The sequence below is a fragment of the Eubalaena glacialis genome, chromosome 19 (assembly GCF_028564815.1).
Source record: "Eubalaena glacialis isolate mEubGla1 chromosome 19, mEubGla1.1.hap2.+ XY, whole genome shotgun sequence".
Classification (NCBI taxonomy): domain Eukaryota; kingdom Metazoa; phylum Chordata; class Mammalia; order Artiodactyla; family Balaenidae; genus Eubalaena; species Eubalaena glacialis.
The window spans coordinates 25,698,791-25,725,589 of record NC_083734.1 but is presented as its reverse complement, the minus strand read 5'-3'; the positions used below and the strand labels follow the sequence as shown (position 1 = coordinate 25,725,589).

The 26,799-nt window shown below is 37.7% G+C and overlaps 1 protein-coding gene across 2 annotated transcripts in view; it reads left to right on the top strand.

Annotated features, from left to right (window-relative positions):
* DHX40 (DEAH-box helicase 40) overlaps nucleotides 1-16,491 on the top strand; it is a 50,434-nt gene extending 33,943 nt beyond the window's left edge. For both annotated transcript variants that reach the window (XM_061177160.1, XM_061177159.1), the window contains exons 13-18: nucleotides 3,287-3,401; nucleotides 4,132-4,240; nucleotides 4,946-5,040; nucleotides 13,448-13,517; nucleotides 13,823-14,051; nucleotides 15,210-16,491. In XM_061177160.1, coding sequence (XP_061033143.1) covers nucleotides 3,287-3,401; nucleotides 4,132-4,240; nucleotides 4,946-5,040; nucleotides 13,448-13,517; nucleotides 13,823-14,051; nucleotides 15,210-15,349 — 758 coding nt within the window. In that variant the 3' untranslated portion in view covers nucleotides 15,350-16,491. The remainder of the gene's footprint in view (nucleotides 1-3,286; nucleotides 3,402-4,131; nucleotides 4,241-4,945; nucleotides 5,041-13,447; nucleotides 13,518-13,822; nucleotides 14,052-15,209) is intronic.
* The last annotated feature ends 10,308 nt before the right edge of the window (nucleotides 16,492-26,799 follow it).

The window sequence follows — 26,799 nt, the reverse complement described above, 5'->3', positions numbered from 1 at the left end:
TAAAGAGACACTCTTGCTATATGTACATATATGACCTAGGCTTAATTTTTTTTTTTTAATTTATTTTTGGCTGCTTTGGTTCTTTGTTCCTGTGCACAGCTTTCTCTAGTTGCGGCGAGTGGGGGCTACTCTTCGTTGCAGTGCACAGGCTTCTCATTGCGGTGGCTTCTCTTGTTGCAGAGCACAGGCTCTAGGCGTGTGGACTTCAGTAGTTGTGGCACGCGGGCTCAGTAGTTGTGGCTCGCGGGCTCTAGAGCACAGGCTCAGTAGTTGTGGCGCACGGGCTTAGTTGCTCCGCGGCATGTGGGATCTTCCTGGACCAGGGCTCGAACCCGTGTCCCCTGCATTGGCAGGCAGATTCTTAACCACTGCGCCACCAGGGAAGCCCCTAGGCTTAATTTTTAAACCTGGATCATCAAGGCTTCAACTGTTAGAAAATGCAGCTTCAGTTTTTGAGCATGTGACTTGCTGAGATCTTGTTACACCCTAAAATACGTATTCGTTGTCCAACTGCTTTTAAGTGCATATATAGTCTTTATAGGTTAAGCAGTTCTTTCTGGCTTGTGTCTTAGTCATTGTAGATCACCTAATTTAGTTTATTATATACTTATTGGTCAAACTGGCTAGTATTTTCAGATCTAACATTGAATAAAGATTTTAAACATCAAAATGATGATACTGTCAACATTTTTAGTAATAGCTCTTTTGCTGTAGTAAACTGTGTACACAATGTCTGCTAGTATAGATATTGCTTTAGAAGTCAGACAATGGAGTGAGGGCTCTTAAATGTTTTTAAGGTGGTAAACAGCATTGCCTTAAAATGGAACAAATTTAAAATAACATTGTGTTGGTTTTAAAGTTTTTAATTATTTTTACTGCGATATTTTTAGAAATAAATCGTACTTTATGTGTATGTGTCACTTACAGCCTTACTCCCCTGCTTCAGCTCTGAGGATTGTTGTTATTAAAACCCTTTCTGTGTAATAGTTTTATTTTCTGATTGGTTGTTATATAGAAAAGTATTAACTTATCTTCCCAAAGAGAGAAGTTCAGCTGATACAGCCTTGTGTTGCTGCTTCAGCTTCTTATTTAGTTTTTGCCTCAGTAGCATTATTTGCATGAGTTAAAACTGATAATAGAATTTCAATCTGGGGAAAGATAATAAATTAAAGAAAATGACAAGTCTGCTGGGAAAGTAATTAAAGATGGATAGTCAAACTACTGTTTAGTCAGAGTATAAACTTGCTGAGATTGTAGGAACTGTGTGTGATATGGTTTTTTCCTTTCCTATAGAAATCCTGAATTTACTATGGGACTTCTGCCAGTTTTAGTTTTAATTAATTAGGTTATTTTTGAGGGAAGAGTTAGGGAAAAGGAACAAAAATATGTTCTATATGTTCTGTATTTTCTCTTGACTTTGAGAATAACAGGGGGAGAGAGAGAGACAGAGAGAAGGTAGTAGCAATGTGGGAAGGACAGCCAGAAAAGCAGTGTGCTCTCTACATTTTTTAAAGTGTGAGCAGGTAGCCACTTTAAACAGCACAGATCCAACACTAACCATGCAGAGTTAATCCTTACAAAATATAAACTGAGTTTAGAATTGTAATCCACTAAAATTTATTGTAGTTATTATGACGTTTTAATAAGAGATGGTAAGCCATTTGTGTAAATTGTTGTAGTAGGTATTACAGCTAAATTGAACATTTCTAGGGTCAGCTGGAGGCAGAGAAGAGAAGAACTGAACCATAATAGGAAGCTTCTCTGAGGCTTCATAGCCCAGAGGTCGGAGGAGGCTGGGACTTTACATTTGTATAGCAGGGCTACCACAATTCAAGGATGCAGGAGCCTCTGGCTGATAGGTAGGCTTGTCTCTTAGTGTTGGAGCCAAGACAGGGTTGATGCTTGAGTGTAGTGCAGTTGCACTTTTGGCATAGTACCTTCTGGGCAATGGTGTTTGGGTGCATGAAATTAGATGTTTTGGCTTAAAAATCAATGTCCATGACTGGTTCAAGAGATAGGCATTATATCTTCACCTTGGCAGGGCCATTTGTATGGCCTGTGATAAATCATATTTGCTCTCCTTTTGTCTCTAGCTGCTTCCTTCAGTTGTTACCCAGGTCACATAGGTGGAAGCCACTTAAAGCCTGGGATAGAAGACTTTATATCTTCGTGAGTGTTTCATTTAATCAGATTGCTTTCTTCCTAATACCAGGAACTGATGCTTTGCACATTCACATTGTAGTCTGTCTAAGTGCTGCTGCCTGGAATTGGGCAGCATGGTGCCTCTGCCAAATCTAGCTGCGATGGGCATACTGAGCGAGTAGGGTGGGGGTTTGATGCCCCACAATGAGGGAAGAAGCCCTAGGACCTTTTGAAAAAAAGGGGGGGGTTAAGTTTAGAAACAGGCAAAACACTTCTTCGGGGTTCGAAGTCAGGATATGGGTTATCCTTGTGGACGGGAATGGGTAGTTATTGGAAGGAGAGCAAAAAAAGGGCTCTGGGATGCTGGTAATATTCTGCTTGTTGATCTGGGTGTTGGGTACATTGGTATGTTATATTTGTGACCACTCATTGACCTGTACACTTATGACCTGTGTAGTTTTCTGTATGCATGATATACTTCAAAATAAAGTTAAAAAAGAAAAGTTTGTAGTAGTTCAGTTCTGCATATATGATGGTCCTAATTGTCCATAATTAGGAATTGGATAAATAGGGACTGGTTAAATTGTGTTATGTTCCTTATACCCCTGAGAAATACAATGTAGGTATGTTTGAGAATGAATAATTCTATATGTACTTACATTAAGCTGTTACTAATAAAGGAAATTTCAGAAGGTATATCCCACTTATGTAAAAATAAACCATTATACACAATGCTTGTATATATATAGAAAATATCTTGAAGGACACACACTAAATAATTAACCATGGTTAGCCTTGAGGATTGGTTTATGGGTAATGTAACAAAGTGGGGAACATTGAACTTTTACGTAAGTTTTTTTTACTGTGAGCATGGGTTACTCTTATGGTAAAAACCAATAGTAAATTCTAAATACTATTTGGGAGGAGTAATGTTGCTATTCTGGTAAAATCTCCAAAGTGTGATTAAAGAAGAAAAGGAATTATGGGAGTAATTAGAGACCCCCCCCCCCCGGAAGAGTTAATGTACTTCTCCCTTATTCCACCTCAGAGGGCGAGGCAGATTTTAATGAACTTGAATAAACAAAGTGAATATAGGCACTTGATGTAAAGTAGAACTAAACTGCCTTTCCAATTGTCGTTTTAGTTGATCCAGAGTACCAGAAGGAAGCAGAACAGAGACATCGAGAATTGGCAGCTAAAGCTGGAGGATTTAATGACTTTGCGACTTTAGCTGTCATCTTTGAACAGTGCAAATCAAGGTATGTGAGATAGTTCTTCGTACTGGAAAGTGTTAGTTTGAAATATATCTTCAATATAGTCTGCTGGAGGGTTTAATGACTTTGTGACTTTAGCTGTAATCTTTGAACAGTGCAAATCAAGGTATGTGAGATAGTTCTTCGTACTGGAAAGTGTTAGTTTGAAATATATCTTCAACATAGTATATGATTTTAGACAGTAAGGTTCAGTGGGAATGATACTGACCTCAAGGTATTTTTAGGTATTTCTGTGAACATTACTGAGATTTCTCTGTCAGGTGACTATGACTTAGTAGTCATTTATTGCGTAACATTAGTTCTCTTCTTTCTTCTCACCCTAAACCTTTCCTGAAAAATGACCTTATAGAATTTTGGCTCTGTATAAGTAGCTTAGTTGAGAAAATGATTGGATATTTGTTAAAGCATATATGAATAAAAAGGAACCCATTTACAAATCATGTTTTAATTCACTTAGAGGCACCTGCATTAACTTGTTAAAGCATATATGAATAAAAAGAAACCCATTTACAAATCATGTTTTAATTCACTTAGAGGCATTTGCATTAATTTGTCTTTTCAAATTCCTTAAAGTGCTTTTTTATTAATTGGTCAGGTCTCATAAAAGAACTGACAGTTGCCTATGGGTTTCTAGTTGTGTAATAGAAATGAGAATGTTAGACTGTCTTTCACTCATAGAAGATATATTTGAGACACCAATATTTTTGTTTTGCAGTGGAGCTCCAGCTTCGTGGTGCCAGAAACATTGGATTCATTGGAGGTGCTTATTTTCTGCATTTCGTGTTGAAGCTCAACTTAGAGAACTGATCAGGAAGCTTAAACAGGTGATTGCTATAATTTTTTTTCCTTGAGTAGCATTTTGGCAAGGCCTTCTGAGTACTCTACCCCAAACCATGTATATTATAAGGTGTTGAAGAATGGTTTGTAGGAACAGGCACCGTTCCTGACCCTGTGCGAGCACACAGCTCTGTTATCCCTTATCCTTTTGGGAGGCTCTTTTCCTGGCCTTGGGTAATTTCCTCACATTCATATGCTTACCAGTACTCAGTTGAACTCTTGAGGCCCTTCTGCATATCTCTGGAGTTCTCTATGCCAATCTCTTCTCTCCTGAACTCTGGCCTGGGAACTCTAGCCATCCTGGTCTTCCTGGATTCTCAGCTCTGTCTCTTTAACTCTGGGAGTTCTCCAGGTTCCACTTGGGTTTTTCCCTTCCTGCACCTTCGTCCAGAATCTTTCTCAAGGTTGACTGTAAGCTGGGGCAGTTGTTGGACTTACTTCATATATTTTCCCTACTTCATTTATTTCTCAGAGGTCACTGTCCTTTATTGCTTGATATATAGTGTTTTGGAGATCATTATTTCATATGCTTTGTCCATTTTTTGGTTGGTTCAAGCAGAAGGGTAAATCTGGTCCCTCTTACTCCATATTGGCCAGAAACAGAAGTCTTTAGAAATGTGGATTTTTCAAACTAAAAGATTATTTCAAATTGTTCTGTGAGATTTACCACTGTACATGTATTCTTTCTATAGCAAAGTGACTTCCCAAGAGAGACCTTTGAAGGCCCTAAACATGAAGTACTGCGAAGATGTCTTTGTGCAGGTTATTTCAAAAATGTAGCTCGCAGGTAAGCAGTAAGAGCTTGAGAGATGGACAGAGAAATACAACCGTATTTGATGACAATATTAAATATTTAATATTAAAGACAGTTTGATTTAAACTCTGTGATTATGATGACATCAATTACAGTGACCCTTTTCATAATTGTCACTTGTGCAAGGGGAGCTGCAGTGGCTGAGAGCAAGATATTGAAGCTCATGTGGGGCAGGAGGGGAGTCTGTAGGACAGCTGTCCAGCATGGGGTATTAGTGCCTAAGTTGAGTGACACTGGTTTTCTTGCAGAGGGGTGGCTCTTTGTGGAGTGTGAAAGCCAAATAGGTTGAGGATGGCATCCCTGAGGAAGGGTAGTTTGGTGTGGAATGTCAGGGCTTGAGCAGGATTGGGGAAGGGACTCACATGGGAGTTATTTGGTATTTAGTGTCAGAGTCTGAGTGTAGGGAGGGAGGCCATCTTTGTAGGGAAAGGGTTAAGAGTGGTGGTGATGGGAGATTCGTTATATACAGAGGAATTGATCACATAATTGAATATATTAAGGCAAATGGTGAAGGGAGTTAGAAATACTGAAAGGGAGAAAACAAGAATGAGCCCTGTGGTGTTGATTGGAACTTCAGGTATTACGGGTTTTTTAATTAATTAATTAATTAATTAATTAATTAATTTTTGTCTGTGTTGGGTCTTCGTTGCTGCACACGGACTTTCTCTAGTTGTGGCGAATGGGAGCTACTCTTCGTTGTGTTGCACGGGCTTCTTATGCGGTGGCTTCTCTTGTTGCGGAGCACAGGCTGTGGGCGCATGGGCTTCAGTAGTTGTGGCACGCAGGCTCAGTAGTTGTGGCTCACGGGTCTAGTTGCTCCGCGGCATGTGGGATCTTCCCGGACCAGGGATTGAACCCATGTCCCCTGCATTGGCAGGCAGATTCTTAACCACTGCACCACCAGGGAAGTCTGGTATACAGTTTTTACTGTAGTTAGATGGATGGATAGATAGATATGGTAATAAAAATAGATGGTACTGTGTGTGTGTGTGTGTGTGTGTGTGTGTGTGTAATATGTATTTGTATGTATGTAAATATGTAACCTAACTATGAGATGGACTGGGAGCAATGACACTATAATAGCAATGAATATGCTTTGTGCCCAGATCTTGACTTGGAACAACCATCTGCCACATAAAAGACCCAGGGCTCTTTGGAGAAATAGCGCTGGGGAAGTACATGATGAGCCTGAAACATCTTATTTTGCCAGCAAGCAAAGTAGTGATCAGTGAAGGTTGAGGCCATGTCAGAAGTACAAAGGAGCCAGCTTGAATAGGTCCCAGCTGATCAAAGATGGGATATTTTGAGCATTGAAATAAATAATGATAGTAATAGATTATATAACCCATTGAATAAAATGTGAAATCATGGGTCTATAATCATATAAATTAATAAATGAGTAAATTAAAAGTTTAATGACAAATACAATTATTTACATAGTTGAGCACCTCTCCACAAAACTCTTGTTAATTACAAAGGGAAACAGTAACTTCTCAGTGAAGAAGCCTGGCAGATGTTACCTAAATCAAGCAACAAATCAAAATCATGTTCCTCCTGATAGGATATAATGAAAACACAGCATCACTTCTGTGATATTCCTGCCAAAGATCTGTAACCTGAATCTAATCATCCTAAAACAGACAAAATCAAATTGAGGGACATACTACAAAATAACTAGCTGATAATTTAAAGGTGTCAAGATCATGAAGGTCAAAGGAAGACTGGGGAGTATTCCAGCATGAAGGAGACTAAGGGGCCATAAAATGTAAAGGCAATAAATGATTCTGAACTGGATCCTTTTGCTATAAAGGATATTATTAGGACATTTGGTAAACTTCATTGGGTTCTGAGGATTAGATGCTAGTAATGTGTCAGTGTTAATTCCCTGGTTTTGATGGTTGTATTATGGTTATATAGGAGAATATTCTTGATTATAGGAAATGCACACTCAGGTATTTGGGGATGATGGGTCATAAGCTTGGCTACTAACTTTCAGATGGTTCAAGTAAAAAAGATTTTTGTACTGTCCAAATATGTACTGTGTAAGATATATATACAAATAATTATAATGCAGTCTGATCTGGGTTATAATAGGAATATATGTAAAGTTCTGTAGGAAATCAGTTGTGATGATTGAGCTCTAAGGTATAATTTTGACAAGTTTTTGGAATAACGTATATGTAGGGAAGTATAGAAGAGGGTAAGAATTTAAAGTTAACATGAATTAGAAAAAATGCAGATGAAATGTTCTAATTATCGTATTTTTTTTTTGAATTTTTGAATTTTATTTTATTTATTTTTTTATACAGCAGGTTCTTATTCATTATCCATTTTATACATATTAGTGTATACATGTCAATCCCAGTCTCCCAGTTCATCCCACCACCACCACCCCCCACCCCACTGCTGCTATCCCCCCCTTGGTGTCCATACGTTTGTTCTCTACATCTCTGTCTCAATTTCTGCCCTGTAAACCGGTTCATCTGTACCATTTTTCTAGGTTCCATATATATGCGTTAATATACGATATTTGGTTTTCTCTTTCTGACTTACTTCACTCTGTATGACAGTCTCTAGATTCATCCACGTCTCTACAGATGACCCAGTTTTGTTCCTTTTTATGGCTGAGTAATACTCCATTGTATATATGTACCACATCTTCTTTATCCATTCGTCTGTCGATGGGCATTTAGGGTGCTTCCATGACCTGGCTATTGTAAATAGTGCTGCAATGAACATTGGGGTGCATGTGTCTTTTTGAATTATGGTTTTCTCTGGGTATATGCCCAGTAGTGGGATTGCTGGGTCATACGGTAATTCTAGTTTTAGTTTTGTAAGGAACCTACATACTGTTCTCCATATTGGCTGTATCAATTTACATTCCCACCAACAGTGCAAGAGGGTTCCCTTTTCTCCACACCCTCTCCAGCATTTGTTGTTTGTAGATTTTCTCATGACGCCCATTCTAACTGGTGTGAGGTGATACCTCATTGTAGTTTTGATTTGCATTTCTCTAATAATTAGTGATGTTGAACAGCTTTTCATGTGCTTCTTGGCTATCTGTATGTCTTCTTTGGAGAAATGTCTGTTTAGGTCTTCTGCCCATTTTTGGATTGGGTTGTTTGTTTTTTTAATATTGAGCTTCATGAGCTGTTTATATATTTTGGAGATTAATCCTTTGTCCATTGATTTGTTTGCAAATATTTTCTCCCATTCTGAGGGTTGTCTTTTCGTCCTGTTTGTAGTTTCCTTTGCTTTGCAAAGCTTTGAGGTTTCATTAGGTCCCATTTGTTTATTTTTCTTTTTATTTCCATTACTCTAGGAGGTGGATCAAAAAAGATCTTGCTGTGATTTATGTCAAAGAGTGTTCTTCCTGTGTTTTCCTCTAAGAGTTTTATAGTGTCCGGTCTTACATTTAGGTCTTTAATCCATTTTGAGTTTATTTTTGTGTATGGTGTTAGGGAGTGTTCTAATTTCATTCTTTTACATGTAGCTGTCCAGTTTTCCCAGCACCACTTATTGAAGAGGCTGTCTTTTCTCCTTTGTATATCCTTGCCTCCTTTGTCATAGATTAGTTGACCATAGGTGCGTGGGTTTATCTCTGGGCTTTCTATCCTGTTCCATTGATCTATATTTCTGTTTTTGTGCCAGTACCATATTGTCTTGATGACTGTAGCTTGGTAGTATAGTCTGAAGTCAGGGAGTCTGATTTCTCCAGCTCAGTTTCTTTCCCTCAAGACTGCTTTGGCTATTCAGGGTCTTTTGTGTCTCCATACAAATTTTAAGGTTTTTTGTTCTAGTTCTGTAAACAATGCCATTGGTAATTTGATAGGGATTGCATTGAATCTGTAGATTGCTTTGGGTAGTATAGTCATTTTCACAATATTGATTCTTCCAATCCAAGAACATGGTATATCTCTCCATCTGTTGGTATCATCTTTAATTTCTTTCATCAGTGTCTTATAGTTTTCTGCATACAGGTCTTTTGTCTCCCTAGGTAGGTTTATTCCTAGGTATTTTATTCTTTTTTTTGCAGTGGTAAATGGGAGTGTTTCCTTAATTTCTCTTTCAGATTTTTCATCATTAGTGTATAGGAATGCAAGAGATTTCTGTGCATTAATTTTGTATCCTGCAGCTTTACCGAATTCATTGATTAGCTCTAGTAGTTTTCTGGTGGCATCTTTAGGACTCTCTATGTATAGTATCATGTCATCTGCCAACAGTGACAGTTTTACTTCTTCTTTTCCAATTTGTATTCCTTTTATTTCTTTTTCTTCTCTGATTGCCGTGGCTAGGACTTCCAAAACTATGTTGAATAATAGTGGTGAGAGTGGACATCCTTGTCTTGTTCCTGATCTTAGAGGAAATGCTTTCAGTTTTTCACCATTGAGAATGATGTTTGCTGTGGGTTTGTCATATATGGCCTTTATTATGTTGAGGTAGGCTCCCTCTATGCCCACTTTCTGGAGAGTTTTTATCATAAATGGGTGTTGAATTTTGTCAAAAGCTTTTTCTGCATCTATTGAGATGATCATATGGTTTTTATTTTTCAGTTTGTTAATATGGTGTATCACATTGATTGTTTTGCCTATATTGAAGAATCCTTGCATCCCTGGGATAATTCCCACTTGATCATGGTGTATGATCCTTTTAATGTGTTGTTGGATTCTGTTTGCTGGTATTTTGTTGAGGATTTTTGCATCTATGTTCATCAGTGATATTGGCCTGTAGTTTTCATTCTTTGTGACATCTTTGTCTGGTTTTGCTATCAGGGTGATGGTGGCCTCATAGAATGAGTTTGGGAGTGTTCCTTCCTCTGCAATTTTTTGGAAGAGTTTGAGGAGGTTGGGTGTTAGCTCTTCTCTAAATGTTTCATAGAATTCACCTGTGAAGCCATCTGGTCCTGGACTTTTGTTTGTTGGAAGATTTTTAATCACAGTTTCAATTTCATTACTTGTGATTGATCTGTTCATATTTTCTGTTTCTTCCAGGTTCAGTCTTGGAAGCTTATACCTTTCTAAGAATTTGTCCATTTCTTCCAGGTTGTCCATTTTATTGGCATAGAATTGCTTGTAGTAGTCTCTTAGGATGCTTTGTATTTCTGTGGTATCTGTTCTCCTTTTTCATTTCTAATTTTATTGATTTGAGCCCTCTCCCTCTTTTTTGTGATGAGTCTGGGTAATGATTTATCAATTTTGTTTATCTTCTCAAAGAACCAACTTTTAGTTTTATTGATCTTTGCTATTGTTTTCTTTGTTTCTATTTCATTGAATTCTTTCCTTCTGCTAACTTTGGGTTTTGTTTGTTCTTCTTTCTCTAGTTCCTTTAGTACGGTTAGATTGTTTGAGATTTTTCCTGTTTCTTGAGATAGGCTTGTATTGCTATAAACTTCCCTCTTAGAACTGCTTTTGCCACATCCCATAGGTTTTGGATCATCGTGTTTTCACTGTCATTTGTCTTTAGGTATTTTTTGATTTCCTCTCTGATTTCTTCAGTGATCTCTTGGTTATTTAGCCTCCATGTGTTTGTGTTTTTTACGTCTTTTTCCCTGTAATTGATTTCTAATCTCATAGTGTTGTGGTCAGAAGAGATGCTTGATATGATTTCAGTTTTCTTAAATTTACTGAGGCTTGATTTGTGACCCAAAATGTGATCTATCCTGGAGAATGTTCCGTGCACACTTGAGAAGAAAGTGTAATCTGCTGTTTTTGGATGGAATGTCCTATAAATATCAGTTAAATCTATCTGGTCTGTTGTGTCATTTAAAGCTTGTGTTTCAAAAAAAAATAAAAAAAATAAAAAATAATTTTAAAAAAAGCTTGTGTTTCCTTATTAATTTTCTGTTCAGATGATCTGTCCATTGGTGTAAGTGAGGTGTCAAAGTGCCCCACTATTATTGTGTTACTGTCAATTTCCTCTTTTATAGCTGTTAGCAGTTGCCTTATGTATTGAGGTGCTCCTATGTTGGGTGCATATATATTTATAATTGTTATATCTTCTTCTTGGATTGATCCTTTGATCATTATGTAGTGTCCTTCCTTGTCTCTTGTAACATTCTTTATTTTAAAGTCTGTTTTACCTGATATGCGTATTGCTACTCCAGCTTTCTTTTGATTTCCATTTGCATGGAATATCTTTTTCCATCCCCTCACTTTCAGTCTGTATGTGTCCCTGGATCTGAAGTGGGTCTCTTGTAGACAGCATATATATGGGTCTTGTTTTTGTATCCATTCAGCCAGCCTGTGCCTTCTGGTTGGAGCATTTAATCCATTCACGTTTAAGGTAATTATCGATATGTATGTTCCTGTTACCATTTTCTTAATTGTTATGGGTTTGTTTTTGTAGGTCCTTTTCTTCTCTTGTGTTTCTCAGTTAGGGAAGTTCCTTTAGCATTTGTTGTGTAGCTGGTTTGGTGGTGCTGAATTCTCTTAGCTTTTGCTTGTCTGTAAAGCTTTTGATTTCTCTGTTGAATCTGAATGAGATCCTTGCCAGGTAGAGTAATCTTGGTTGTAGGTTCTTCCCTTTCATCACAATCGTGCCACTCCCTTTTGGCTTGTAGAGTTTCTGCTGAGAAATCAGCTGTTAACCTTATGGGAGTTCCCTTGTATGTTATTTTTTGTTTTTCCCTTGCTGCTTTCAATAATTTTTCTTTGTCTTTAATTTTTACCAGTTTGATTACTATGTGTCTTGGTGTGATTCTCCTTGGGTTTGTCCTGTATGGGACTCTCTGAGTTTCCTGGACTTGGGTGGCTATTTCCTTTCCCATGTTAGGGAGGTTTTCGACTATAATCTCTTCAAATATTTTCTCGGGTCCTTTCTCTCTCTCTTCTCCTTCTGGTACCCCTATACTGAGAATGGTGGTGCGTTTAATGTTGTCCCAGAGGTCTCTTAGGCTGTCTTCATTTCTTTTCATTCTTTTTTCTTTATTCTGTTCCGCAGCAGTGAATTCCACCATTCTGTCTTCCAGGTCACTTATCCGTTCTTCTGCCTCAGTTATTCTGCTATTGATTCCTTCTAGTGTATTTTTCATTTCAGTTATTGTATTGTTCATATCTGTTTGTTTGTTCTTTAATTCTTCTAGGTCTTTGTTAAACATTTCTTGCATCTTCTTGATCTTTGCCTCCATTCTTTTTCCGAGGTCCTGGATCATCTTCACTATCATTATTCTGAATTCTTTTTCTGGAAGGTTGCCTATCTCCACTTCATTTAGTTGTTTTACTGGGGTTTTATCTTGTTCGTTCATCTGGTACATAGCCCTCTGCCTTTTCATCTTGTCCATCTTTCCGTGAATGTGGTTGTTGTTCCACAGGCTGCAGGACTGTAGTTCTTCTTGCTTCTGCTCTAATTATCGTATTTTAGAATAGTGAAAATTACCTATACCCTTGAAAGGAGATGTAGCATAATATAATGTAAAGAATACTGTATTTAAGTCAGAAGACCTATGTTTAGGACTTGCTTCATCATACGTTAGCTCTGTGACCTTGAGAAAGCTATCTAATTTATTTGAATCTCAGTTTTGACCTTTTAATAAAGTACCTGGCTCTCAAAACTCATAGGCTTATTTGAGGTTTTATTATGAAAGCATTTTGGAAATTCTCAAGCACAAATACAATATTATTGTTAATATTGCTATTTATTGACCAGAAATGTTTATACTTAATTAAAATGAGTATTTAAGTTGTATCATTAGTTCTTTTTCTTTTTGGCTGCACCACGCAGCTTGTGGAGTTTTAGTTCCCCAACCAGGGATCAAACCCAGGCCCTTGGCGGTGGGAGCACAGAGTCCTAACCACTGGACCACCAGCGAATTCCCTGTATCATTAGTTTTAAGATGAATTGGTAGAGGGGACTTCCCTGGTGGCGCAGTGGTTAAGAATCCGCCTGCCAATGCAGGAGACACGGGTTTGAGCCCTGGTCCAGGAAGATCCCACATGTCGCGGAGCAACTAAGCCCGTGCGCCACAACTACTGAGCCTGCGCTCTAGAGCCCATGAGCCACAACTACTGAGCCCATATGCCACAACTACTGAAGCCCACACACCTAGAGCCTGTGCTCCGCAACAAGAGAAGCCACCGCAAAGAGAAGCACGTGCACACAGCAAAGAGTAGCCCCCACTCGCCGCAACTCGAGAAAACCTGCGCGGAGCAATGAAAACCCAATGCAGCCAAAAATAAATTAATTAATTAAGGAAAAAAGATCAATTGGTAGAGAAGTTATAGTGACAGTTGAATCAATATAAACCTCTGCTTATAGCAATCTTTGTAGTAGAACATATAATTTTTCATCGTTAGTGTTGTACGTTGAAACTTATTTAGTGCTCTAAACTTATTTCATTGTTTTTACTGTTCTTGTCTTTATCCTTTGGTTTTTTGGTTCTTAGGTCTGTTGGGAGAACGTTTTGCACAATGGATGGGCGGGGAAGCCCAGTTCACATTCATCCTTCCTCAGCAGTAAGTACCTTGTTTTTAATAAAAGGAAGAAATTTCTTCCTTTTGTAAAGGAAGGTGTAGGAATTTCTTCCTTTTGTAAAGGTATAGGAATAAATAATATACAGACATCTTCTACTTTTCTCTTTTGAGGATAAGTTTAGTATATATGTATATTACATAAAGGTATTGGTTGGCCCATGCCTCCTGTTTGATTGAAGAATATAGAAATTAATTCAGAAGAGTTTGGGCTGTTGGTGTTTGGCTGGTCTAATGTGCAATAAGGCAGGTTATTGAATTATCATCCTTAAATGAATTCTTTTGTTTAGCTTCATGAACAGGAAACCAAACTTGAATGGATCATTTTCCATGAGGTATTAGTTACCACCAAAGTCTACGCAAGAATTGTGTGTCCAATCCGTTATGAATGGGTGAGAGACTTGTTACCCAAGTTGCATGAATTTAATGCACACGATTTGAGCAGTGTGGCCCGACGTGAAATGAGAGAAGATGCAAGAAGGAGGTGGACCAATAAGGAAAATGTAAAGCATCTAAAGGGTGAGTGAATCACTTGTTCTAGAGCATAAATGTCCAAATTCTCATATAATTACAGAGAAACTGTTACAGAGCTTAGATTCTGGCTCTGTCTCCTCAGAAAAGCAAAGAGTTGTCGTAAGTGTCAGACTTATTTTGACTTCCTTCTTTCCTTCCAGTTAATCATGTTTTCCTTAACCCCTCTGTTCAACAACATTATTAATAACAATATCTATTGAACTTTTTTGCCACATGCTAACCACTTGCATTACCCCATTAAATATTCACAATAACTCTGTGAAGTAACTGCATATCCCTACTTTATAGATGAGGAAATACTTAGCAGTATACAATAATTTGCTGAAAATCCCAAAGCTAATATTTGGTGAATCTGAATTTTGAATCCAAGGAATTTGACTCCGTGGCCTCTACTCTTAACTATTATGCCATATTGCTTCCCAGTAGTGCTTTACTATTTTTATTTTGTTTATAAAATTTTGTGAATTATTACCGCAGAACATCTTTTTTTTTTTTTCAGGAGATTTTTCCTTGAAATGTTAGGTCCCTAGTTGTGAGGCATAAACTGCTGTGGTACTGAACTAGGACAGAAAGCTTAATTCTCAGCTCACAAATAAAAAGAGCTTTTCAGTAAAGCTTTTTGAGGCTGATTGATGGAGCATATTGTATTATCCTTATTTAACATCACTGAGAAATAGAATGGTGGGGAATTTTGCCCAAGGTCATTGGAAATGTTAACTACTCTGTTTTGTTGTAGTGTATAACCACACTATATGCTTGACTTAGGGTCAATTTTTCTGACTCCTCAGACCTCTATGCTCTTATCTTATTTATTTATTTATTCATTTATTCGGCTGCGCCGGGTCTTAGTTGTGGCACACAGGATCTTTTTAGTTGCAGCATGTGGGATCTAGTTCCCTGACCAGGGATCGAACCCTGGCCCCCTGCACTGGGTGTGCAGAGTCTTAGCCACTGGACCACTTGGGAAGTCCTTTTATGCTCTTATTTTTATCCATAGACTATATCATTTCTTTTGAAAGGGCAAAATTTAATTTCCTTCTTTTCCCCTTAACATTTAAAAATCAGAGCATCTCTTTCTCTTAACATTTCTAATACTGAAACTCAAAACTAAAATTTTATTGGATTAATTTGTAATGTTTTCAGATGGAATATCAAAAGAAGTCCTAAAGAAAATGCAAAGAAGAAATGATGATAAATCCATATCAGACGCACGTGCTCGTTTCCTTGAGAGAAAGCAGCAGAGGTCCCAGGATCACAGTGACACCCTGAAGGAAACAGGCTAAGCAGTGAACCCTCCAATTCAGGAAGTAGGAAAAGGAGCCAGAAAATGTGCTTCTGCTTTGCCATTTATGTCAGACAGCACTACCAAGAGGAAGTGGTCAGCAGCTGTTTTTAGCATACGAGTTAAAAGCAAATCAAAGCTCATCAGTACCAATAAATGGAATTTTCAAAGAAAATATTGAGTTGCCATAGTCATAGGAAATGATATATGAAACCAATGAAAGACAATATATGTGATATTTTCCTCACTTCAATTTTGCTGGCCTTAACTGGTATCAAATGCTGTCAGTGAGATATTTTCAAAGAACATTGAATTGTATTTAATCAGCGTGTATTCCATTTGCATTGAAGCATTAAAAATTATTTTCCTTAAATCTCTTTAAGGCCTTCTTGTTGCTATTAGAATAGTATTATATCAGGTTATCAGGTATGTGACCATTTCCTTCTGAAGGCTGAACATAAAAGAGGTTTTTACTGAGCAATACTTAGATGTCTAACCGTTTAATTGCTACAGAGCTTTATAGATATTTAGAGAAAAGACTTAATTAGTAAATAAGAAAATTGCCTATGGCAAGATTCTTTGTTGAATTAATATTAATCCTTAAGTTGATTTTTCTGGGATTATACAAATTCCTTTTTATATAAAAGTATATTGTTTAAAACAGTAGCTATAGCCATTAACCAAAGGACAGATGATATATATATGTTCTTTTTTTAGCTGTCCCTACATACCTGTATCAGCACCATGTATGTAGGTGTGACAGTGTTTCAAACAGCCCTTCCACCTGGCCTACTCTCTTGCCTCCAGCTGCTTGGGTAGGACCGTTTAAACGTCTATTATGCCGATCTTGAAATGGGATTTTCAAAGCAGCCAACACTACATCACCAGTGTTTCAAATTGGAACCTTGAGGCTAGTTAGTATCACACTCAGGCCACACTCAGCACTTGTCCACTCTGTTGTTTACTGCCTTGTATTCTAGTTATTTGTGTATTTGTCTGTCTCCCCCACTAGATTATACGCTCCTTGTGGGCAGGGACTATGTCTTTTTCATCTTTGTATCTTTCATGGCACCTAGCACAGTGCTTTGCACATAGTAGTCAATGTTTGTTAAATAAAGCTATTAGTGTCGTTCAAATTCAAAAGGCAGTATAATGTGTGTTTTTAGATGTCTTCTGTAAAATTTAAGAATCTAAAATTTTAATAGATAACTCACTCTTTCGCAGTTACTTCCTTTGGCATCTAAACAATTTTCTGTTCAGTATTAGAAACTTGAAGCCTTTATTGAAAAATCACATGAGGACCCAAATCCATGTTTGTTCTTGAAGTAAGGTGAGTGGTGATGGTTTCTCAGAACATTCCTAGCATTGTTAATTTGTTCTTCTAATCTTCAGTGCTCAAGACACTGTTTCAGCACATTAGTCCTATCAGTTTCTCTTCTCAGGTATGCATCAGTGCATTTCCTTAGACGTGGTGGGGGTGTATGTGGATTCTTGGAATGACAGCTCCTTTATTTCAGTAAGTTTTTATTAAGCACACATTCTAAATCTATAGTCTATATCTATAATTTCATCAGTTTTCCCAATAATGTCCTTTATAGCATTTTCCCCCAGTTCAGGATCCAGTCAAGAATCGTGTATTGTATTTAATCTCCTTTAATCTGGAAAAGGTCTTCTGTCTTTGTCTTTCACATTTAACATTTTTTAAAATTGAAGTGTAGGGAATTTGGGATTAACAGATACACACTACTATATATAAAGTAGGTAAACAATAAGGACCTGCTGTATAGCACAGGGAACTATATTCAGTATCTTATAATAACCTATAATGGAAAAGAATCTGAAAAAGAATATATATGTATGTATATATAGTTGAATTACTTTGCTGTACACCTGAAACATTGTAAATCAACTATACTTCAATTAAAAAATAATTTTAAAAGTAAACTGGAGTAAATTGACCTACAACACTGTGTTATTTCCAGGTGCACAACATAGTGATTTGATATTTCTATACATTACCAAATGATCATCACAATAAGTCTAGTTACCATCTGTCACCATACACAGATATTACAATATTATTGACTATATTCCCCATGCTGTACATTTCATCCCCATGACTCATTTATTTTGTACCTCTGAAGGTACAGACCTGAAGAGTGTACCTCTTGATCTCCCTCACCTATTTCACTCATCCCCCTACTCCTCCTTCTCCTCTGGCAGCCACCTGTTTGTTCTCTGTATCTATGACTCTTTCTGTTTTATGTTTGTTCATTTGTTTTGTTTTTCAGATTCCACATATAAGTAAAATCATACGGTATTTGTCGTTCTCTGACTTATTTCACTTAGCATAATACCCTCTAGGTCCATTCATGTTGTTGCAAATGGAAAGGTTTCTTTCTTTCTTTTTTTTTTTATAGCTAATACTCCATTGTAAATATATATACCACATCTTCTTAATCCATTCATCCATCAGTAGATACTTAGGTTGCTTCCGTATCTTGGCTATTATAAACAATGCTGCAATGAACATAGGGTTGCATACAGCTTTTCAAATTAGTGTTTTCTTCAGAAAAATACCCAGAAGTGGAATTGCTAGGTGTATGGCAGTTCTATTTTTAACTTACTGAGGAACCTCCATACTGTTTTCCATAGTGGCTGTACCAACTTACATTCCCACCAACAGTGTACAAGGGTTCCCTTTTCTCCATGTCCTTGCCTACATGTATTTGTTGTCTTTCACATTTAATGTATTTGAATAACAGTTTTGACATTTTTTAATAATACAGGTTACTTATTTTATAGGATATCCTCAATTTGGATTTCTCTAATGTTTCTTCATGGTTTTGCATTTGTGACTGGAATACTGCATAAGTGATACAGTGTCTTTCCCAAGGCATCAAATCTGGAGGTACACGGTATTTGCCCCTTATTGCTGATATTAATTTTGATTAATTGGTTAGGGTGTTTTTGATTTCTTCAGTCTAATTACTCTTTTTTTATTATTATTAATTAATTAATTTATTTTTGGCTGCATTGGGTCTTTGTTGCTGCGCTCAGGCCCTCTCTAGTTGCGGTGAGTGGGGGGGCCACTCTTCTTTGCAGTGCACAGGCCTCTCATTGTGGCGGCTTCTCTTGTTGTGGAGCACGGGCTCTAGGCACGTGGGCTTCAGTAGTTGTGGCACGCGGGCTCAGTAGTTGTGGTGCACAGGCTTAGTTGCTCCGCGGCATGTGGGATCTTCCTGGACCAGGCCTCGAACCTGTGTCCCGTGCATTGGCGGGCGTATTCTTAACCACTGCGCCACCAGGGAAGTCCCAAGTCTAGTTACTCTTATAATTAATAAGTAATTTGTGGGAGGGATACTTTGAGATTATGTGAAATAGCCTGTTCCTTATAAATTATTACCCTCTGGATTTATCATCAACTGATGATTCTTGCCTGAATCAGTTTATTCTTATGGTTGCAAAATGGTGCTTTTTTTTCCCTATACAGGTGATCCTTGAACAACATGGGTTTGAACTGTGTGGGTCCAGTTATACATGTTTTTTTTTTCTATGAATACGTAGTATAGTATTGTACTACATGATCTGTGGTTGATTGAATCTGAGGATGCAAAACCATTGATATGGAGGGCTGACTGTGAAGTTATATGAGGATTTTCGAATACTGGGAGGGTGGGCATCCCTAACCACTGAGTTGTTGAAGGGTCAAATGTATTTATTTGTTGACATTATATTGTAAGGAAGAGCTTTCCTTGAAGAAGAATTTCCAATAAACACTTGGTTGCTAGGAACAGCATAAATCAAGACAGAGAATTAGAAAGCCCAGGGGGTATTTGAGAGGGGTGGCAAACAGTCTAGTTTATTTGGTGCATTGAGTATAAATAGGAGAATAATAGATTGAAAATATTGGTTGAGGACAGATTATGGAAGGCTTTGAAAGCCAAACTATGGAATTTGGACTTAACTTTGTACTATATATGAATTTGTTGGAGGGGAATGACATCATTACATCTTAAAGGTAATTGTGACAGTGGTGTTTTTTTGTTTTTTTAATAAATTTATTTATTTTATTTATTTATTTTTGGCTGTGTTGGGTCTTTGCTGCTGTGCGCGGGCTTTCTCTAGTTGCGGTGAGCGGGGGCTACTCTTCGTTGCAGTGCGCGGGCTTCTCATTGCGGTGGCTTCTCATTGCGGAGCACGGGCTCTAGGCACGCGGGCTTCAGTAGTTGCAGCATGCAGGCTCAGTAGTTGTGGCTTATGGGCTCTAGAGCACAGGCTCAGTAGTTGTGGCGCACGGGCTTAGTAGCTCCGTGGCATGTGGGATCTTCCCAGGCCAGGGATCGAACCTGTGTCCCCTGCATTGGCAGGTGGATTCGCAACCACTGCGCCACCAGGGAAGCCCTGTGACAATGGTGTTGATAAGAAGAATTGATTTCTACTGAGAGGGCTGTGAGAAAAGTAGTATGGGAGGAATACTGGATCCAGTTAAGAAGGTGGAAGGAGTCTTGGAGGAAAAGGTAGTGATTATGGAAAAGTCTGTTCACCTTTAAATTACTAAATGAAACAAAAAGAAACAAATGAAGATGAATGTTATCACAGAAAAATGGTCAAAAGACATGGTCAGTCATTTTATAAAAGGAAACATGAATGGTTAATAAATAAAATACTGAATCTTACTAGTAATTCGGGTAATGCAGTTGAAAATAAGTGAGATGCCATTCTTTTCCATCAGATTGGCAACAATTAATATATGCCTGAAAAGTGTTGTCATAGGATAAATTGCTCTTATTTTAGAGAACATTCTGGCAATATCTAGTAAAAGTGAAGATGTGCACAACCTGTGACCCAGCAAGCCCAACTTTAAATTTATATCCTAGGAACTCTCTGAGAGTATATAAAATATTCTGTTTCTAGTAAAATTTGACTCCTATAGATTTAGAATCAGTTTGATGATTTATGTTACGTACGGCATTTATAAAAATGTTATATACTTCATTGTTTCTAGTAGTAAAAAATTGAAAATTATATACATAGCCATCAATAGGGAAATGAAACTGTGATATGTTCTTATGGTCGAATTCTTTACATCAGTGAAAGTGATTTTTGAGACTCCTGTTGCCTACTCTGCAGAACAGATGAACCACTTTACATTCCTAACAGCAATGTTGTAAAGTACCTGTCTTACTGTACTGTACTGTCTTACCTGTCTTGTGGTCCCTCAAAAATGTTTTTGTAATTATAGACGAAAAAGTGCCTCATTATTATGTTAATTTACATATTTAGATATTCAGCTCTTTTTCCTTAAATTGTCTATAAGAAATGAAATTAATAAAATTAACTGATTTGAATTTGATAGGGCCAGATAGTAAATATTTTAGACTTTCGAGGCATACAGTCTCTGTTGCAGCTACTGTGCTGTTATAGTATAAAAGTAGCCATAGACAGTACATAAACAAATGGATATGGCTGTGTTCCAGTAAAACTTTATGGACAATGAAATTTGAAATTTGAATTTCATATAATTTTCACATGTCAGGAAATAGTCTTCTTTTGATTTTATTTTTTACCACTTGCACTTTATTCCAGAAAAGCTACTTTTCACGAACCCATTCTAATTCAAATTATTTCAATTGAAAGAAAAGATCTTAATTTCATGAAATACTGAATTTTTTTGGTTTTTACTTTTTCTTTTATTTATTTATTCATGCATGCATGCATGCATGCATGTATGCCACGCCACGAAGCTTGTGTGTGGGATCTTAGTTTCCTGACCAGGGATCGAACCCGGGGCACAGGAGCAAAAGCACCGAGTCCTAACCACTGGACCACCAGGGAATTCCCAACTTTTTCTTTTCTTTGTAGCAGAGCTGACAGGATTGAACATGTCAGGAATCAAAAAATTTAATTTGTAATCTGTATTCTCCCAAAGATTTTCAAAGTAACCTGTATTACTTGTTCGCTGTTCCTTTAACCTGAAAATATGAATAATACAAAACTCTTGTGGGGACTTCCCTGGTGGCGCAGTGGTTAAGAATCTGCCTGCCAATGCAGGGAACATGGGTTCGAGCCCTGGTCCGGGAAGATCCCACATGCCGCGGAGCAGCTAAGCCTGTTTGCCACAATTACTGAGCCTGCACTCTAGAGCCCATGTGCCACAACTGCTGCAGCCCGAGTGCCTAGAGCCTATGCTCCGCAACAAAGAGAAGCCACCGCAATGAGAAGCCCGCGCACCGCAACGAAGACCCAACTCAGCCAAAAAATAAATAAGTAAATAAATTTATAAAAAAACCCAAAAAACTCTTGTGAAGCTATTGAAGATTTTTCAAAGAAAAAATCATATTATTTGTCCAGATAAAATCTAACGTGTGTTTCTCAACCTAATATTACTTGGTTCTCAGCTAAATCATAAGAAATAAGATGGGATAACCCAAAATATAGCCTAGCACAATTTGGTGCTTTTTGTATATGGTTGGTATTTATAAATGATTGTTGTGCTAACTCAGGGTGTGATTATTAACAACATAAGTTGGCCTGGGCTTCAAATTAAATAGGTAGTATAGTTGATAAATGCTATGATAGCTTAAGAAGTAGGGTAAATAGATTTTAAGGTGAGTTTTTAAGTAAGGGTAGGACTTGGACTAGAATGAAAAAGGAGACAATTTGTGTGGTTGGAGAGAGGAATAAGAGATAAACAGTGGAAAGATTATCAGTGTCACCTTGAGAAGGGCTTTTTTGAAGGGTTTTGAGGTTTCCAATTCTGTAACTAGGGTTAACACTAAATAGGTCATATGAAGTATAATTTGAGTGCTACTCATTCTTGCAGATAGAAAAATTTGAAAGTCAGCTTGGACTGGGGTTTTCTTTTTACAGTGTGCAGCACGTACAGACTGCCATTGTGTGCTAGTTTGCTACTCCATCTAGTTCCCATTCAAGAAGTGGTATTTTTAAGGCCTCTGCAGTAATGAAGAGTATAATCTTATCTCTACATCTGATCTGATGGCTTAGCTTGATAGACCCAAAATATGGAGAAGGTAAAGGACTGTCTTTATCAGGTTAGTTCTCACCCTGTGGAAAGCTTTATATTTGAGTGACCAACTTTATATATTAAGTGGCGTAACCTAGAGACCTTTTCATGCCTTTTGGTGCTAATAGGGCTGGCTTAGAAAAGAAAAATAAAATTTAAATCAGTAAATATGATGTAGGAACAAAATAAGGTCGGTATATTTTTCATTACTGGAGTGTCATGGAATGAACAGTAATTATATGGCTGTATACTGTACAACATTAAACTCAGTTATTTGGAATATGAGCAACAAGGAAAAGGAAGTAAACAGGCTTTGGGTTTGTTTTACATAATGCACTTTTGTCAGCCGTGACACGTTGAGGTATGAGGCATTTAAAAAACAGTAATTTCTCGTGTGTCCTATATTTGGTACATATTCAGATCAGGCTACATTAGCAAGAGTAGTATACCAAAACTTCACAGTGATTAACGTGAGGCCTTTAAGATTCAGAATTTATTTCCCCATATAAATATATTTTTTAAAGCCTTTCAAAAGATTTTAACATTAAGTATTTAACTTTTCATTGTTATGTATTGAAGTGTTTGTTGACCGAGTAAATTATATTTCCTTGACTTTGCTATTATTGAGTTAAACAAAACTTTGTTTACCAAATCTCAGTCCTTAATATTCTCTTCTGAGGAGGAGTTTATCACCATAACAAGGCTGCATAGGTGCACTGCTACTTGTAGAACTATCTATCCCTGGAGTGTGACAGAATTTTAAGATTGCTGACAGAACATGTTTGTGGGTTCTACCCTGCTTTGGAGACAGTAATAACTCCAGGAGGTAAAAAGAGACAGTTCTACATATTTAGAAAGGAGCGGGGCGGGGGGTGGCGTGGGGTGGGGGGGAAGCCCATAACAATCATTCCCACATCCTGGCCCTCATGGCCCTTTCATTCTGTAGATCCTCTCAAGCTTCTTTTACCTTTTTTCCATTTGAAAGGGATGTTGTGACTAGCATCTGTTGATCAGTAGTGTTATAACTCTTCTGGTTTTTCTTTCCCCAAAGCTCTGTGTATCACTATATTTGAACCAACTTTTCTGAGATGACTTTTTAAGGTAATGTTATGAGCTATTTCATTCCTCTGCTGCGATCTGATTTAACCTTTAGAAAACATGGGAGGGGCCTATATAATATGCTAGATCCCAGATTGTATTTCCACAGGGCTAGTCTTGACTGTTCACTTGGAACATACTTGATCCTGACACAGAATAGATTCACTACAGATCTTATTGCTATCCATGACACATTATAAAACTTGTCTATACAAATTAGGTTTAGCACAAGCCTGAACAGTGAGTGATAATTGAGTTTAAGTTAAGGTCCATTTCATACTAAAATAAGACCGTGAAAATTTTCTTCTTGCTTTGTAAATGTTCTTTTTGGGTGAGCTTTGCCTATAATCAGTGCCTTGTACAGGACCAAAATAAAGTGGTTATTTATGTTGACTGATACCTGAGCCACTTACTGGCCTGTGATAGGGTCTTTATCTAATCCTGCTGGGATTCATATCAGTGGCCCTAGGGGGCTGAGATGTTTCTCAAAGCTGCCGTTTAAATGGCAAAACCACTCATTTAGGTAATGCTAAAGTATATCCCTCTTGGTTTCATTAAAATCTGAACTTTAAATATTTGGTACAGTGGGTTGGGTTTAAACTTCTGCTTTAAAATTAATCTCTTAATGTTTGAGAAACACCTTTACTTTGTGGCTTTTGCAATGCAGCTAGTTCACGCTGTTTCTAAAAGGTCAAGTTAAAAGGCAGGGGCCTTAAATCCAGGGTTGCTTGAAAATGAAAAACTACAGAGGAATCCTACAATGAAAAGTTTTTCTGATGTGTCATTCCCATTGGAGGATATATGTATGTATATATATGTAAAACAGGTCCTGGCATAAAATATAAAATTAGGGACACAAAGTTTTCTTGTATAGGTTTTGAGAAACTGGCACTCCTCAAAATAGCAGATGAGCAATGCAGTTTTTGCTAATGGCACTTGCTGTGACTCAGAGCAAGGACCTACCATTGAATGTTCTGCTAAAAATACCTTCAAATTCAAAGAATTTGACGATTTATTTTATTAACATGGCTACTTTACTAAAACATTTTCTGAAACCAAAAGCCATGATGATAATACATTTATAGTCTTGTTAAAAGACTGTCATAGTTGGATAACCTAATAAACCAGAAAACTTTTTTTTTTTCCATCTTCTCTAACTTAAGGTAGTGCCTGAAAACAAAGCCATTCAGTTACTGTTCAGGTAACCGTTAACACTGACTCAGTCTTCGGGGCTTCTAAACCAAGTATTGACAACCTTTTGTCCTGCCTCTACACCATTAGCAAGAACAGTGTGCTACCATAAAAAGCTCTCTCATTACCTCAGCCAAAATCATTAATCTTTAAAAAGCGTCGGTTTGGGTTTTGGGTTGGTTTTTTTTTTTTTAACGTTTATCATCTAGTACATTTTTTTCTCTTGAAAATTTTTGGATTTATTGATTTGAAGGACAGTGTTCAAAATGAGCTGGTATACTGTAATCTGTTTTTCTTCCCTCTAAATGATTCTGAAAACAACGCATTCATTAGATTTCTGTGTGATGACACAGCAGTCACTTTAACAGAATCTCAGTGCACTTTGGTTAGATATTCCACACCAAATATCCAAGCTAAAATCAATTGCTTTGGGGATTCTAAACGTCTTTAAAATTACAGGTCTGAAAATGCAAGACAGTTATTAAGAAAGAAAATTTTGGTGGCCAGTTCATAATATAGCTCTTGTAACCCAGATTCTGAGATTGGAAATGTAACTTGATTAAGCTACTGCTTTAACTGTAATAAAACAGTAACTCCTTTAGATTTTTAATTTAGAATTTGTATACTTCCAAAAAAGATTCAAAGTAGCTATACTATTAAAGTGGTATTAGAAAGGTCATTTCGAATGCTGCAGAATACAGAACATCTTCAAGTATTTGGCTTAACAAAACATAATGAAATTTTGCCAAGCATAAATATTCACTGTGATGACATGGTGGCAAGGCTTTTCTTTGCAGAACAGTCTCTGTCTGCTCTCTTAACTGCCAAGGAGTCTTCTCTCACCCTCAGTATGTGAGGTATACTTTGGGAAAACATTAAAAGCAATTTAAATGATTAAGCAAATTCTCAGCAAAACTGCTTAACACACACAATTATTGTATACCTAATAGAGTTTTCTGTTTAACTGAAAAGGTTACTAAAAATAATGTGTACTTGAATTCTTCCTCAGGATCTTTCTGGAAAAGCAATCACATCTCTTTAAGATGAAAAGCACAGAACGAAATTCTTTTATGCTTTATTGTATTTGTGCTATTATGAAATATTATTACAGCTTATACTTTAGCAATAAAGTACTGGGAAGGCTATTAATCGATAATGAATACCGCAGATACTTTAATGCTGTTAGAAGACACGATGCCCCAGCTTTGAAGCGCTTGCATTCCCAAACACTGCTAGTTTACACTGTTGAGGCGGTCCCACTGAAATACACCAATAGTTAATCCCTTTCTCCAAGAGTATACCTTAGCCACACCGAGGAAAAACCTTAAGGTTTTACAAACCATCTTTAACCTAATTATCTAAATCTTTGAGGCTCATTAATTATTTGATATGGCTGGAAAAAAAAATCCTCCTGCTACGATTTTAGTCCAATTCTTTAGCGTATTTATGACACTCAAATTCTTCACCAAATTTATTACTCAGCTAGACCCATATATACGTCCGCCAAAATGTCCGCAGAAACGTTAAGAAAGGCTGTCACAAGGCCAGTCTGAGATACCTCATAAATAGCCTTCACTGCCCTTTGAGTCAATTGTTTAACGTCCCAAGAGACTACTAGTTCTGTTAGAACCTAAGCGTCAGCTTCTCCAACCGTCAGAAGGGCGTGCGTAAGGGCAGACAGGATTTTTAAACCCCATTTCAGTGTTTCAGTGCCCCCCCTCCCTGGGATGTAACAAACCACCCACCACATGAGACTAGGCGGGGGAGGAGCGCTGCAGCCGGCTGCCAAGAGCGCTCTGCAGGGGGGCCGTTTCCCTGAGTCACGGAGAGGGCGGGAGGCTGGGCCCATCTGCCCACGCCACGTCCTCTTCGTAAGGGACTACGTTTAAATAGGCAGGGCCCACTGGGAAAGGGAGCAGCACCGCCATTCCTCAAGGCGGCCCAACAGCCTCCTCATTCCCAGGAGACACCGCACTTCCCTAGAACTCGCTCTGCATTCCGGCAGCAATCAGCAGACCTTTCCTGACCAGCGTCACGTGCACCCGGAAGTACGTGGGTGGGACCTAAAGCGCCCACGGAAATGACGTTGGTCGCCCCTAGTCGCATGATGTGGCAAAATGCGAAAGAAAAGGGGG